Source organism: Populus nigra, chromosome 15 (genome assembly GCF_951802175.1).
Source record: "Populus nigra chromosome 15, ddPopNigr1.1, whole genome shotgun sequence".
Classification (NCBI taxonomy): domain Eukaryota; kingdom Viridiplantae; phylum Streptophyta; class Magnoliopsida; order Malpighiales; family Salicaceae; genus Populus; species Populus nigra.
The window spans coordinates 1,577,714-1,592,641 of NC_084866.1; the positions used below are offsets into that span (position 1 = coordinate 1,577,714).

The following is a 14,928-nucleotide window of genomic DNA, read 5'->3' on the forward strand; positions in this document are numbered from 1 at the left end:
GTAAAAAGAATCGGAAAATCAAAATTCAATAAAGATATGGAATTTTAGAAGATATCTTGGGATTGGGATGTCCTGGTTGTTATTTTGTAAATTATTTCTTGTTTGAAAATATATTAAAATATTATATTTTATATTTTTTAAAATTATTTTTGTTATTAAAACATCAAAATAATTCTAAAATAAAATTTATTTTAATTTTAATAAAATAAAATTTAAATTCTAAAATACTATTCAACCACGTACTGAAATACGCATTTAATCTAAAAAAACAATTTAGAGAACACACACTTTAGAAAACACGCTTCTCCTCTCGTTTACTGTTTAATGATTCTTTTTAACAAAACTATCCTTGTACTTTTCAACTAATACCGGGCATGTCCTATATAAACTCCCCTTTCTCTGCCGTTTCATTCTACACAAGAGAAAGCAGTCGAGAAGCTGCTAGTAGTTCTTCATCAAAGGGAAGAGAAGAAATCAAAGGTGTGCCCAGCTTCTTATTATCTCTTACTTGCCAATGGTAAATCACTCACTTCATGCTTTGAATACTACCTGTAAAATAATCTTGTAAGTAAAACAATGAACATATAATATGGTAGAGAAAGATAAAATTATTGAAAATTAAAAACTATATATTCAATTAATAAATTTCTAAATAATTCTAAATTTATCTAACAGAATTTTAGAAATTATCGAGTAATTTTATTTTATAGTTTTCACTTTATATATAATATCCGAGAAACCAACAATTAAATACTAGCTATCCTAATATTCCTGGTTTTTTAGCTTCATATCATAATATCATAATAAATTGTATCATTTTAATGAATTTTGTTCTCGAAGTTAAAGAATAAAAGGAGAATATGAACTTTTTAATGTATGTTTTGGTGTAGATTTAACATTTTAAATGTTATTTCAAGTTATCCACTACAAATATAAAATTAATTTCAACTTATTGTTGCATTTTACATAATTTTATTCTAATAAAAGATAGAGTAGATTGTTTATTTATATAATATGGTAGAGAAAGACTGAAATTTCTAAACGAAAAGGATACTAGTATGGTTCTAAATAGAGATGAGCAAAAAAACTGAAAAATTAATTAAACTGAGAAAATAAAATAAAATTAAAAAAATCAAACTATAAAAAAAACCAATCAAACTAATGAAAATTTTGAAAAAACCGATCAGTTTGGTTTCAGCTTTATAAGCCTAAAATTGAAAAAACCGAATCGAACCGAACCCAAATCGAAAAAAACCTGGAAAAACCGAGTCAAACTGAAAAAATCAAGCAAAACTAGTTTGAACCGGTTTTGTCCTAAGAAACTAAACTGAAACTAATTGGTTTGAACCAGTTTTGATTCGATTATAATTTTTTTTAAAATTTTTAATTTAATTATTTTTTAGATAAAAATCAAATCAAATAAAAAACAATCTAGATCACGAAAGCATTCAAGTAGAAGTGTTCTACCCGAGTTTGGTTAAAAAAAAATCATTACAGATCAATTGTGGAATACTTATAACAACCATTAAGATTTTTTTGTATCTTAATTTAATTAATATTGTTCTTTGTGTAAAACTTTATTATTAATATATTCATAAAAATATTATATTATTATGTTTATTTCTGTATCTTAAAATATTTTCTCTCAAATTAATAATAAATAATAATAATAATAAATACTTTTGTACGTTAAAATGTTAAGAATATCATAATAATAAACAGGTTTAAATTTAGCACAATTTTTATTTTCTTATTTTTCTCGAAATGGAAAAGAGTATAACATTGACGTCTTTTTTAAATTTTCTAGGCTGAAAAAATGTTTTGAAATTTTTTAAAAATAACATATTTTCTGTTTTTTTATTGGAGAAGAAAATCTGGTGAGAGAAAAAAAGGAAAATTATTTTGTGTTACTGAAAAGACTGAGGAGTATTCCTGCAGTGAACTCGTAATTTTATTCAAAGCTTTAGAGAGTCTGCTAGTATGGAGCAGGGACCCTTCTAGAAAGAAGCCTCCGACCAACTCTCATTCCTGCTTTGATTTTGAAGGCCTCTTTCTAAGCATTTGAGCAGCGCGACTCCTCAAGTCAAGCAGCTAATCAATCTAAAAACTTCCGAATACCTAATGGTAAAAATCTCCCTCACGCACAAAATCTTGCAAAATTTCCGAGCCTCTAAGACTCTAACTCTTCTCTTCTCGCAGGAACAACAGCAGCAACAAACCCCGTCTTTGGACGATTGCTTGAAGCTATTGAAAGGTGAAAGAGATGAGCAACGCCTTGCCGGTCTACTCCTAGTTACCAAATTTTGTAATGGAGATGACCTCGTTTCTCTCCGAAAAGTTTACAACGCAGTCGGTGTTCACTTTCTTGACCGACTCTTAAGAACCGGTAACGCTTCTTCTTCGTCTTTTTTAATAATTTAATTACTGGTTTTTATCTTTATTATGCTGAAATTTAAAGTGTTAATCGAGGAGTTTTTAATTTGTATGTTTTTTTATTTTTTTATTTACTTGGTTAGGTATGGGTAAAGGAAGTGTTAGTGGAGGAGATAATAGGGATATGTATCTGCAGTTATCAGTTACAGTTCTGGCTGCATTCTGTCGCGTGCCGGATATTGCTGCATCGAAAGAAATGGTTTCGAAGATTCCTTTGATTTTGGAAATAATGCCGGAAGTGTAAGCTTCATTTCCTTAACTTAATTGGAAACAGTGCTGGAAAATCTGTCCCATTTCCTGATTTTGCTAATGATTTGTTCTACGTTCTCACAAACTACTCATCTTATAATGGCCTCTCATGAAATATTGCCCAGGATTTTGTTTTTTCGGTTGCCTTAATTATCACTAATTTTGCGATTTTGATTATTTTCGGTTGCTGACCGAGTGCTTGTTTTTCGAATCACAGATCAGGTTCACCTGTTCTTGAAGAGTGCTATGAATTTTTATATCTGGTAACAACTTCATATGAAGATGGAGCCACAGCGTTTTATGAATCTGGAGGCATGAAAGTGCTAGCATCTCAGATGAGTTCTTTGCCTGATGGTAATTAATTTTATTCTTTAATGTCTTTCACTGGCAAGCCTTTGAGATATCGTATTTGTTAATTTTGAATGAAAAAAATTTATGTGATTCCTTTAGCTGCAACCTGGTTATGTGGGTAAACTGTCGTTCCACGGTTTAAATTGTTATAGCATCTTTGCTTCTATTCTAATGAAAGTAGAGGTATTTTTTCATGTGAAATAGAGGATTTTCTTCCTAAATTTCTTATTCTGAATGAGTCATGCGAAATCCTGCAGGCTCTCATATGATGGAGCTGGCGATGAAAATTGTACAGTCTATACTAAGCAGGCTATCTCAGGATGTTGTTACCAATACCTATGTGTCAGAGCTATCAATGATGGTAAGCTAAAGGCTAATATTGGCATCTGGTATATCCTTTTCATAACTTTAAGTTCTTTATCTGCTAAATTTTCTTAGTCTTTCAAGACTGGACCGTAACCTCCAGCTATTTTGTTTTGGATTCAAATTTGTAAAGATTGTTTGCCTTTCTCTTGCAGGTGGCCACAGTAGCAAGACAATTTGCTTTGTTGCACAGTTCTCTTAAATTTGAAGCACTTCATCTACTATCCGAGATCTTCTCATCAAAGTATTCAGTAAGTTATTATGTTTCGTAATTGTTACTGTTTCAGGAAGGAGTCATTAAGCCAAACTGTATAATTGATACTAGAAAGTTACCAATGCAGCTAATTTTACATGCTTGGATGGGGAACAAATTAGTAGAGGAAACTAGAGCCTAGATTGAATGGCCAAACTCAACATGCAAACAACTCTCAATAATCTGTCTTGGCATTCAAATTTATGTGACTCTTAGAAATCCTTATCAAAATAGGATTAGCAAATATTTTTTAGAACTAAAGATTGAATGGCAGAATGTTGATGGCAGTGGTAATTGACAGTTCGGAGTTCATATCATAGATGGTGTCTTACTTCATTGTTTTGTCTGTTGGTCCCTTGTTTCTGCATTATTTGTTCTTTGAAGGTCCAAATTTCCTTTTGTCTTATAGAAACTTTGGAGAATTCTTGGTTTGATTAGTGCACTCTGGAATTGAAATAACTAATGTCTGCTGTTGATATTTGAAACTCAATCATATTCAATCACCAACACCCATTGAGATTTTCTGTTTTGGTGTTTGGCTGGTTTTGGAGAAAGTTGGGGGGAGGGGGGGTTGATAGTTCCTTATTCCAATTCTAAAGCTGTTTGTGTCATTTTCTTGCTGTTTCAGAAACCACTTTGTGATGCATTGTGTGCAATGGCTGGCAACAAATGGCCAGATCATATGCGTGCTGGGATTGTGGCTATTTTACAGAATCGTGTAGGTACAGTACTTGTTCTCCTTTTACATGATTTCTCTTTTAAATTACCAACTATCTTACGGTGACTTGGAAACTTATCTGTGCTTGGACAAATGTGAAGCGGCATAGCTTTCTCTTTGAGTGACCTTTTCCTTTAACCAGCTTGGCATGTTTTTTGGAATGGGATTTATTTCATCTGCTAACTTTTTGTGAGGGATCTCTAACATTGGCATTTTTGTTTCCCTTTGATTCTCCCTTTTCTCTTTGGACTAGAAATGGTATACCTGAATCCATGGTTGTATTTTAAATAATCACCTGATGCATGGGTGGGTTTGGCATCAGTGACAAATTGCTAGGGAACACCTTTAAACTTGTCGTGGAGTTTTTGGGAACATCTTGAGCATTTGAAATGGGATTGTAAATTAAAATAATCATTGCTAAGCTCAGAACCACTCTTCTTTCAATCTTTCATAAAGGAATTGTGCATAATACCCTCTTTACAGTGATACTCTATAGTTTGGATAGGATCTAGATATTGTATGAACTCTGCTCAAGTTAAATGGGCCTTCCCCCCCTTTTATCTCATGATCGTTGATTGATGAGTGAGCATAATGAAAAATTGAATTCAATTTTTTTTATTCAATATGCTTAGAACATGCAATTTTAATTTTAGATTATAAATTCACTTGTGCCATTTAATGTGCAGAACCTGCTGAAAAGCTTCATGCCCTTATTTTGGCTGAATCTGTGATATCTATAATGGGGGAAGGCTGGCTGCTTGGTCAGCCAAACTTACCTGATTTACCAGACTCCATACCAGCTGACCGGTATGTTATGTTTAAATTGCATTGCTTCTTTTACAAGTAATTTGTTATGGAATATGCCATAATACTTCAGCAATTTTGTTTTCAGGTGTTTTCTGCTTGTCTTGGAGTCTGCAAGGGTTGAAGTTGCTGTTTTGCTGAATGATCTGGCCTATTTGAAATATGAAGCTTCCAAGGATACATCAACAACTGTTGAAACTATTCTCTTAAAGCAAAGAAATGTGGCTATTGCCTTTTCTTTGGTTGAGAGGGTAATCAAATTGACGTCAACCATGGATGAAGTTGAAGGTAAACAAAAGTTAATATGCTTAGTGGGTTGGGAAATCATAACAAATACAAGTGAATTTTGCATCAGCTTCTCATTGATGGATGTTATTTTTGCTTTGAGTACATTATTTTTGAACAGCATGTATGCTTATTTGATGACACTCTCATATTCCCATTCCTAAACTCACATTAGCTTTTGTCGGTCATCTTATTCCAAGAGTCATATTTTCACCATGGGCTTTTTGTCCATGTTTAATCTTCTTGCTTTGACTTTGTCTAGGGAGTATTATTGGTGAAAGAACTTTAATAAAGGTGATCAATGGGCTTAACGAGACAATTAATGTAGTTCTAGAGTATCTAGAAGATGCCAAGGTAATGATTTTTTTGGTTCTTAAAACCTGTCATCTTCATCCTACCCTTGCTTTAACAATTGTTATTCTTCAGGAGCATGGGCAAAAGAAAGGAAATGATCTTCTTGCATCTGTACGGGTAGTTGGGAGGTATGTTGTATGCCACTAACTTTCTGGCATCAGAAACATGGACAATGTTAGTTTTGTTGCATTGGTGGTGTGAAGAATAAAATGCAACAGTAAGAAATGATTGCTACCATTATTAATGCTTTAATTAATGTCCTGCTACACTGATACCATGAACTGGTGAACTAATAATATCCATGTTAAAATAATCCTCAACCGTCCTAGTGGTGTCAACACACATTGTTTTCCATGAATATTGAATGTGAGATAGTTCCAGAGCTAGGTGGTACTGCCTTGTCTCCAATCACAACTCCAAGTTATCATTCAATTGTATGGATGCTAAATACTTGTGGACAGGTTTTCTTAATACATGATGTTCAGTTCCTATTTTCTGATGACAAATTCTGCTAGTGCATTTACTAAAGGAGCTGTTTTTATGCTATATGTGGACTAATGTTTTTGTTTGTTATAGCTATCTTGCAGAAACACCCAATGCATGCAAAGAGAAAGTTAGAGAGCTTTTGGACTATATGCTGACAATTGAAGGTGAAGATGAACCAAGGTTTGTGAATATATTTTTGCAGTAGGCTGTGAGGTTACTTTTCTCAATATTGTACTCTGATAATAACTTTGCCCGCATTATTTTGAATGACAGCCCTTTTCACTCTATATCTTTTCTACTTCCAATGATGTGTCAAATTACAATGGATATTGAAGGGTGTGAAGCTTTGATTTCTTCTGGAGGTTACAAAGCTGTAAGTTGGTCTAGTTTTCAGCTAAATGTATTTTCTTGGTCAACTTTTTGTCGGAACATATAATGACATTGATTAATGTAGCTGCTCTTTCTTCCATTAATAATTAGTTCTTAGTTCCTTATATAAAGACCATTTGGAGGGTATGATTTCATTGAACAATGTAATGTATTCACTAATACCCTACTCCATTCTAAACCATTTTAGTAACTTGTAATATTTTCTACCCCTTCTCCATTCAATTGGATGCACTATCCAGTCCAGTACAGCAGCATTCCTTGAGTTGATGATTTTTTTTTTTTTTTTTGTAAATAAGCCTCTTACAAAATTTTCTTCCTGTAGTCTTATCCCATTGTCTTTCCACTCTTGGATGTATGGTCAAGGGAACAAGCAATGGCACAACACGCAAAAGCCCTTTTGCATTAGCTTGGAGTTTTTTTCTCGTCCTACTTTCCACTTTAAAACAAAGCCAGTGCTGGGACAGAGGTGATAGAGGGCAGCAAGTGAGGGTGGCAGTTCCTTTAGTGGCTAGTCCTTGGCAAAACTGGTCCAATCTGTGCTGTACTAAAAAAAAATATGAAAGCTTGAGTTTGGCCTTTCACCCCTCTCTTAAGCAAATAACATTTTTTGCGGGTTGAATAGTCATTCATAACAGGCTTCAAGCTGCCGTCCATGATTCAACCATAACTTTTCACCAGAAGACAATTTCTTTTTCTTGTGGAAAAAGAGTTGCAAGTTCAAAAATAACATTATTGATTCATTTTTCAGGTTGCAGAATGCCTTGTAAAGTTGATTGGACCACGTGGCAACATGGTTGGAGATGATGGCTGCACCTTCTTGGCATGTGATACAGTATTGAATTTGCTGTTGAAGGTAGTGCTATCTTTATAGCAACCTGATTTTTTTATTGTTGTTATGCATTGTTGGCAACTTTTTTCTGACCTTATGTTTTTTTCATTAATAGAAAGAACAAATGCGATTTCGAATGGCTGAATCAACCTTCATTGATCTTTTGAAGGCCATAGGATATTGGGCAGGTAAATAATAAAGCTTTTATTAGAAATTGTCATCTTCTTATATTTAATGAAAGTCAGAATTTCATTCTTTCACGTGTTTGCATGCATGCCTGTGTGCATGTAGATGACTTGGGTGGGGGGTCATATTTGGTGTGCTCTCTTTCACAAGTATTATGATCTTTATGCATCATTATTCCTTGACCAGAGGTTCTGATCTTGATTGTTCAGGGAATGCAAATGACCTTTCTGTTATTATCATGGCTTCAAGCATTTGTGCTCTGATATTTGATTATACATCAGAGGAGACTCTTCTAAATCATCCCAACTTCGACAACAGCTCCCTCCATAATCTATATAAAATCATTGCAAGAAGTTTGGCTTCTTGTAAGCAGGTAGAATCGATGTTTAAAAGCGTTACAGTGTATTTTTAATGCTTCTTGAAGGGCTTAATTAGGCCCACATTTTCCTTCCTAGAGGAAACACCTTTCATTATATCAGTGTTCAGATGGCCTTGGCCCCACCTGCTCCCCTCCTAAAAGCAACACCTTTCTCTATATCACTGCTTGATGAGACTAACCTACAAGTTTGTCAATTGAATTCATTTCAGGATATGTCTGATATGGTTAGAGAAGAAACAGATCTTCTCGAGAGTGTTACTTCAGGTCTGTCTTTGAAACTTGAAAGCATCAGATAGTTTCAACCATTTGCTTGTTATGCCCTCCAACCTTTAACTCGTTGCAGATTTCATTTTTCCAAACTTGTTCATAGATTAATTTTCAGATTTCATGTGTTGAACCTTTTTTGCAGGATTTTCACGGTGGGCACATCGGTTCCCTCGTTTAAGAGAGGCGGTTGAGAGTACCTAACAGCCAGGTGTTGATTTTTTTATGTAATTATGTGAATGTGTTCCCGCTGGCTTATGTATGATCTTTTGTAGTCGGTTTTGTTTTGTAAAGAATTTCATTTTCTCCTTAAAAGTTTCCCATGTACTGGGAATCCTTTTCAATTTTGGAAAGTTTAGTTATTAAACCTGACTAGTCTAATGATTTGCTGTCATATAAATTAGCCAATTTGAACTGATTTACACATTAACTGGCTTGGCTGGTTAGTCTATAATCTGGTTTATCTTGTCAAACCCAGATTAACCTAGTTAAGGGATTTCTTTTTTAATTTTTGTCCAAAGTATTATTTCAAAAAAAATTTAAAAAATATATATATTTGAATAATGTCATTTGATTTTAAAAAAAGCACCAATGATTTGGGCTTTCAACCAAGTTAGTTTGTCCCATTTTTTGCATCTTATTGGCTGCTTGTTCTTCCCGTTCATGCTCCTTTGTTCTCTTTAATCATGAAATATCCTTGACAAATGAGTTTTTGAGCAGCATCCTTCATTCTTGAATGGTATCAGTCATTGATGGAGTCTCCTTGTAAATAAAATGGTTAGCTAATATCAGCTAAGCTCCAGCCCTTTTGAGAGGAAATATTAAACCACGTGGATACTGGGCGTGGATTTATTTGCATGGCTTCTGCCCATTGGAGGAATGATTTCTCTTGAAAACCTTTAGTCACCACCGAGGTTTTTTGATATGGCATTGTCTAGTCTTGTGGTTGCTTTCTGTCATCGCTTCTACTCGTTTAGATTATGGGCCTGCTCGGTTTGTTTCATGATGGGCCTTCTTTGGGCTGGTAGGCTAGGCTTTTAGCTTTTTTAGGCATGATCCAGAATATATTTTAGGGCTTCAAAGACGCGATCAAACTACTTGTATTGCTTTCTTTGACTAGGGCTTCGAGAAAGGTTGTGTTGCGTGTAGCTTTAATTTATTTATTTAAAAAAAAAAAAAACACAAAAAGCCATAAGTCAATTATTGTAGCCTAGGAGATAGATTACTTTGAATTACAATAGTAAAACGGTCATTTTTCCTTTCTCAGACAAAATCACAATCCTTGCTAAGAGGGGTGAAATCATTTTTTTCGTGTGCCTGATTGATCATTTCAACAAATGCTTTGACAATTATGTCTTATCATTTTATCTTTAAAATCTTTTTTTTTGGGTGTGACTGCTTGATCATTTCAACAAAGGCTTTGACAATGGCGTCCTGTCATTTTATCTTTTCTTTTTCACAGTTAAAAAGTAATTTAAATATTTTTAAAAACAAAATGAATTAAGCTTTATTATTTTATCAACCAGCACGATGATAATTATATGTTGTATTTTTATTATTATCATTACTATAATTATTATTAATACTTTTAATATTATTATTATTTTTTTCATTTTATTATAACTGTTATTTGTAACAGTAATAGCAATAGCAACAATAACATTATTAGCATCACAGCACTACAACAATTATTATTGTTATTTTCATCATTTTTTTATTACTACTAATATTATTGTTATTGTCACAGCTATCATTAATATTATTATTATTATTATCATTGTTAATTTAATTAATATTATTGTTATTGTCGTTAATATTATTATTCTCGTCACTGTTTTAATATTTGTTATTATTATTATTGTTGTCATCTTTGCCGTTATTACTATTATTATCTATATTTTTTTTATTAGCATTGTCATTATTATTAATATTACCATGATTATTGTGACAATTATTATTATTATTATTACTAGAATAATAATAATAATAATTAAGAATTAAATTAAGAATCAAAACAAAACTTCAATAAAAAAAATCACTAAAAAACATTAATTAAAATTTAAAGATCTGAGCTTAAAATAACAAGAAAAATAAAGACAATTGGGTATCTGTGGGGGCATGAGAGATAAACGAGGACCGCAATGATTTATAGATGAATTGTTTTTCTTTCGCTTGAAGTTTTTTTTTATATATATTTTCAAATCGTTTTAATATATTAATATTAAAAATAAAATTTAAAAAATATATTATTTTAATATATATATATATATATATTAAAAAAATAATGGCCGGTGAACTGGCAAACACTTCCAAACACAGGTTGATTTAATAGAGGCTGCTTCTTTAACTGGATTGATAGTGTGAGATGACAAGACAAGAAAAGGAAGAACATGGCCAAAGTACAAGTGGAATTCATGAAGAAATAAATGTATCTCTACCGCGTGGGCCCCTCTAGAGCGTGTGCTTTGTCCTGGAAAGAATTCTATCTTATCCTCGATATACCTGGAATCAAATCCCATGGGACTATTTCTTTGATGCAACCCCAATCATTATTATTTTTTTTTCCCACCATGCATCATTTATTATTGGTTTTCTCATGAACTGTAGATTTTAAAGAAAATATATTTGTGATAGAATAATTTATTTTCTTATTTCCAGATCAATTGTTTCAGTAGGGCAATTAAAAATATATTTAAAGTATAAATATTTTATAATTTTATCTAATTAATATAAAGAATTAAAATGAAAAAAAAAAGAAAGAACTATATTATTTTAATAAATAAAAACTTTTTTTTACATACTTGTTTTTTCTTCCATCATGCATCGTTTATATATTATTGGTTTTCACAAAAGTCTCAATATCGACTTGGTCAACATAACTGTAGGTTTTAAAGGAAATTTATTTGTGATATAAGAATTTATTTTTGGATTAATTATAGAAAGATTATCTTTGTAAATTTTATCAAGTCAACATATATAATTAATATAAAAAACCTATATTATTTTAACAAATAATTTTTTTTTTTAAGTTATATTTTTATATGTATAAATAAAAAATGATTATTTTTTTAAATATTGAAACCAGATCCATATCTCATGGACGACAAGACAGAGACCGATTAACAGCAATATCAATTGTGTTTTTCCCAAGTAAGCTCGTAGGTTCAATCACTTGTTTTGTGATCTACTGCGCAGACAAAGCGTACCCTTCGTTGCAGGCTGGCTAGAAGTCAACAAGAAGAAAAACAAGATGATGAAAATGATGTGCAACTACGTGGAATCAGACACCAATCAGAAAATATATACAATAGTATTCAAACAATGATAACAACTGATGAGAAGTTCATGGCTTGATGCCTGGCAAAACTATGGAAACCACTTTGTAAATTCCACGTTAATGTCAATCATATTCGTTGTGCAGGAAGAATATTTCTCAAGGATATATTCTTTCTTCACTGATCAAATGATATTATTCACCTGTATATATTCATCTTTCTGAAGTATTCATCACAACATTCTCTTTCACCCCTTTGCTTCCCTGATTGTTTGCCTACTTCTGTGCCTTTTCAAGTTCATACACTTAACAACCATGTATAAAGTTGCTAGTCCGTCCGAGTTTTTGGTGATAACCGGGGTTGGTATCTCAGATATTAAGCTGGCCAAAAAGGGATGGATCCTTCCCGGCCAGTCATGTACTGTCTTCGACGTTTCACCGGTCAACTACACCTTCGAAGTCCAAGCCATGAGTGCAGAGAAGCTCCCTTTTGTTCTTCCTGCTGTCTTCACTATTGGCCCTCGTGTGGATGACGAACAAAGCCTCTTTAAATATGCAAAGCTCATCTCTCGACATGACAAGCTCTCTAACCATGTTAAAGAGCTTGTTCAGGGTATCATTGAGGGTGAAACCAGAGTACTTGCTGCTTCCATGACCATGGAAGAGGTTTTCAAAGGAACTAAAGAGTTTAAACAGGAAGTTTTTGAGAAAGTCCAGCTTGAACTTAATCAGTTTGGATTGTTAATATATAATGCTAATGTTAAACAACTTGTCGATGTTCCTGGGCACGAGTACTTCTCTTACTTGGGTCAAAAGACTCAAATGGAGGCTGCAAATCAAGCCAGAGTTGATGTAGCAGAAGCGAAAATGAAGGGAGAGGTAGGATCAAAGCAAAGGGAGGGTCAAACTCTGCAAAATGCGGCGAGAATCGATGCTGAAACGAAGATTATTGCGACGCAAAGGCAAGGAGATGGGAAGAAGGAGGAGATAAAGGTGAAGACTGAGGTTAAGATTTATGAGAACCATAGAGAAGCAGAGGTGGCAGAGGCCAATGCTGATTTGGCAAAGAAGAAGGCTGGTTGGTCCAAAGAAGCACAGGTGGCAGAGGTGGAAGCAACAAAGGCCGTGTCCCTGAGGGAGGCTGAGTTGCAAAGGGAAGTGGAGAGAATGAATGCTTTGACCAGAACTGAGAAGCTCAAGGCTGAGTTTCTGAGCCAGGCTAGCGTGGAGTACGAAACCAAGGTGATTAATAAACTATTTGTTACCATATAATTTCTCAAAAGCTAACTTGTAACTAAATCAATTTAAACTAACATATATATATATATATATATATATATATATATTAAACTCAGCAACTGATCATTTTAAATTACCATCTTCGGTTCCTAATCCAATTTGTTTTATTTAACAGGTTCAAGAAGCAAACTGGGAACTGTATACGAAGCAGAAAGCAGCAGAAGCAATTCTCTATGAAAAGCAGAAAGATGCTGATGCACAAAAAGCAACAGCAGATGCAACATTTTATGCTCGCCAACAAGTTGCTGATGGGGAGCTATATGCAAAGCAAAAGGAAGCTGAAGGACTCGTTGCGCTTGCACAAGCACAAGGAGTCTATATACGCACCCTTTTAGACGCATTAGGCGGCAATTATGCAGCATTAAGAGATTACTTAATGATCAACAGCGGAATGTTTCAAGAGATTGCTAGGATTAACGCGGATGCTGTTCATGGGTTGCAGCCTAAAATCAGCATCTGGACTAATGGAAACAGTGGCGAGGCTAACGATGGAGCTGGGGGAGGCCATGCTGCAATGAAGGAGGTTGCTGGGGTTTATAAGATGTTACCACCTTTGTTTAAGACTGTTCAAGACCAGACTGGAATGCTACCACCGGCATGGATGGGCACATTGACAGACTCTAGCCACTCTAATGTGAACTGAGTCATGGTGAGCTTGTGATTTTGTTGCTCGAGTTTGCTGATAAGAATACTCCCTGTGGTCTCCCGTTGATTGTGCATGTGCGTGTTCTTTTTTCCTTTTTTTTTTTTGTATCGCAAATAATTTCGTAATAAAAAGATGAATGTAACACTCGTAATTCCTTTATTTTCTTCGAAGATCAAGCCTGATTGAAATGTAAACACAAGTTATAAATTGGTGGAAGGGGAGAAGATCTTGAATTATCACCCTCTTTTGGTGTGTAGGTTTACGCATTTCAAAAAAAAAAATTTTGTTTTAAATTGATTTTTTTATGTATTTTTTTCAAATTATTTTGATATACTAATTTTTAAAAAATAAAAATATTATATTAATATATTTTAAATTAAAAAATACTTTAAAAAACAACCACAATAACCTATAATGGCGGGTGCACTATCGTTTTGGAATGCGGTCCAATGAGTTTTCAAAAATTTTAAATTTGTTTTCTTAAAATTAATATTTTTTAGTATTTTTTGATTATTTTAATGCGCTAATATTAAAAATTATTTTTTAAAAAAATAAAAAAATATTATTTTAACATATTTTTCATTGAAAAACATTCTAAAAAGTAATTTTAACCACACTCCTAAATACATCCTTAAATGCTTTTTAAAACTAACTTTTGTCTAAAAATGCTTTTAAATGAGTTTTTTTTAATTTTTAATATTAACATAAAAAATGTTTTTAAAAAATTGATTTAATACTTTCTTTTAAATAAATATATTTTTTAAAAAAATATTAAAAAGTAAAAGTTAGGACACCCGAGATGATTTCGTAAATCCGCTTTTGCAAGTGGTTTGGATTCCCACCCTGTTTAATTCTCTCACTATCAGATGCTCAATGCCCAATTGATGAAAAAAACTGTGCTGTGATCCTTCCCGACATAAAGCAAAAATACCACACCCTTGCCCTTGCCTAAAAAAAAAACAAAGAGTAAACGTGAAATTAGGTAAAAAGCCAATAATTGACCTGTTTATTTTTATATTTTTTAAAAAATTAAATTTATTTTATATTTTTGTTTTAAATTAATATTTTTTGATATTTTTAAATCATTTTAATATATTTATCTCAAAAATAATTTTAAAAAAATAAAAAAATTATTTTAATATTTTTCCGAGTGAAAAGTATTTTGAAAAGTAATCATAATCATATTTTCAGACTGAGAACAAGCTGAAATTCATTTTAAAAAATTATATATCTTGATTAAATTTTAAGATAATTTTACCATGCAGTAAATAAAAATCCAACTCATATATAATTATTGGCTCGTAAAATATCAAGATTTATTAATCTTTTAACGTACCAATTCAAGCATGAGCCTTCCATATTGGA

General features: G+C 32.7%; 2 protein-coding genes across 3 annotated transcripts; both read left to right on the forward strand.

Moving 5' to 3' along the window:
• The first annotated feature begins 1,923 nt into the window (after positions 1-1,923).
• LOC133673916 (uncharacterized) lies at positions 1,924-8,688 on the forward strand. Of its 2 annotated transcripts, XM_062094847.1 has the most exons (18): positions 1,927-2,124; positions 2,200-2,386; positions 2,517-2,673; positions 2,900-3,036; positions 3,291-3,394; positions 3,552-3,647; positions 4,278-4,371; positions 5,054-5,174; positions 5,260-5,459; positions 5,719-5,810; positions 5,883-5,938; positions 6,387-6,476; positions 6,570-6,669; positions 7,435-7,539; positions 7,631-7,703; positions 7,911-8,074; positions 8,290-8,344; positions 8,490-8,688. In XM_062094847.1, exons 1-18 carry the CDS (start codon positions 2,122-2,124, stop codon positions 8,546-8,548), a joined length of 1,893 nt encoding a protein of 630 aa, XP_061950831.1. In that variant the 5' UTR covers positions 1,927-2,121; the 3' UTR covers positions 8,549-8,688. The 2 variants fall into 2 exon arrangements, with proteins under 2 accessions (XP_061950832.1, XP_061950831.1); XM_062094848.1 differs by lacking the exons at positions 7,435-7,539; positions 7,631-7,703; positions 7,911-8,074; positions 8,290-8,344; positions 8,490-8,688 and adding an exon at positions 7,009-7,389 and having other exon boundaries at positions 1,924-2,124.
• Positions 8,689-11,546: 2,858 nt separating this feature from the next.
• Positions 11,547-13,799, forward strand: LOC133674033 (flotillin-like protein 4). Its single transcript, XM_062094987.1, has 2 exons — positions 11,547-12,860; positions 13,033-13,799. The coding sequence occupies exons 1-2, from the start codon at positions 11,934-11,936 to the stop codon at positions 13,558-13,560; spliced, it is 1,455 nt and encodes a 484-aa protein (XP_061950971.1). The 5' UTR covers positions 11,547-11,933; the 3' UTR covers positions 13,561-13,799.
• Positions 13,800-14,928: the final 1,129 nt, after the last annotated feature.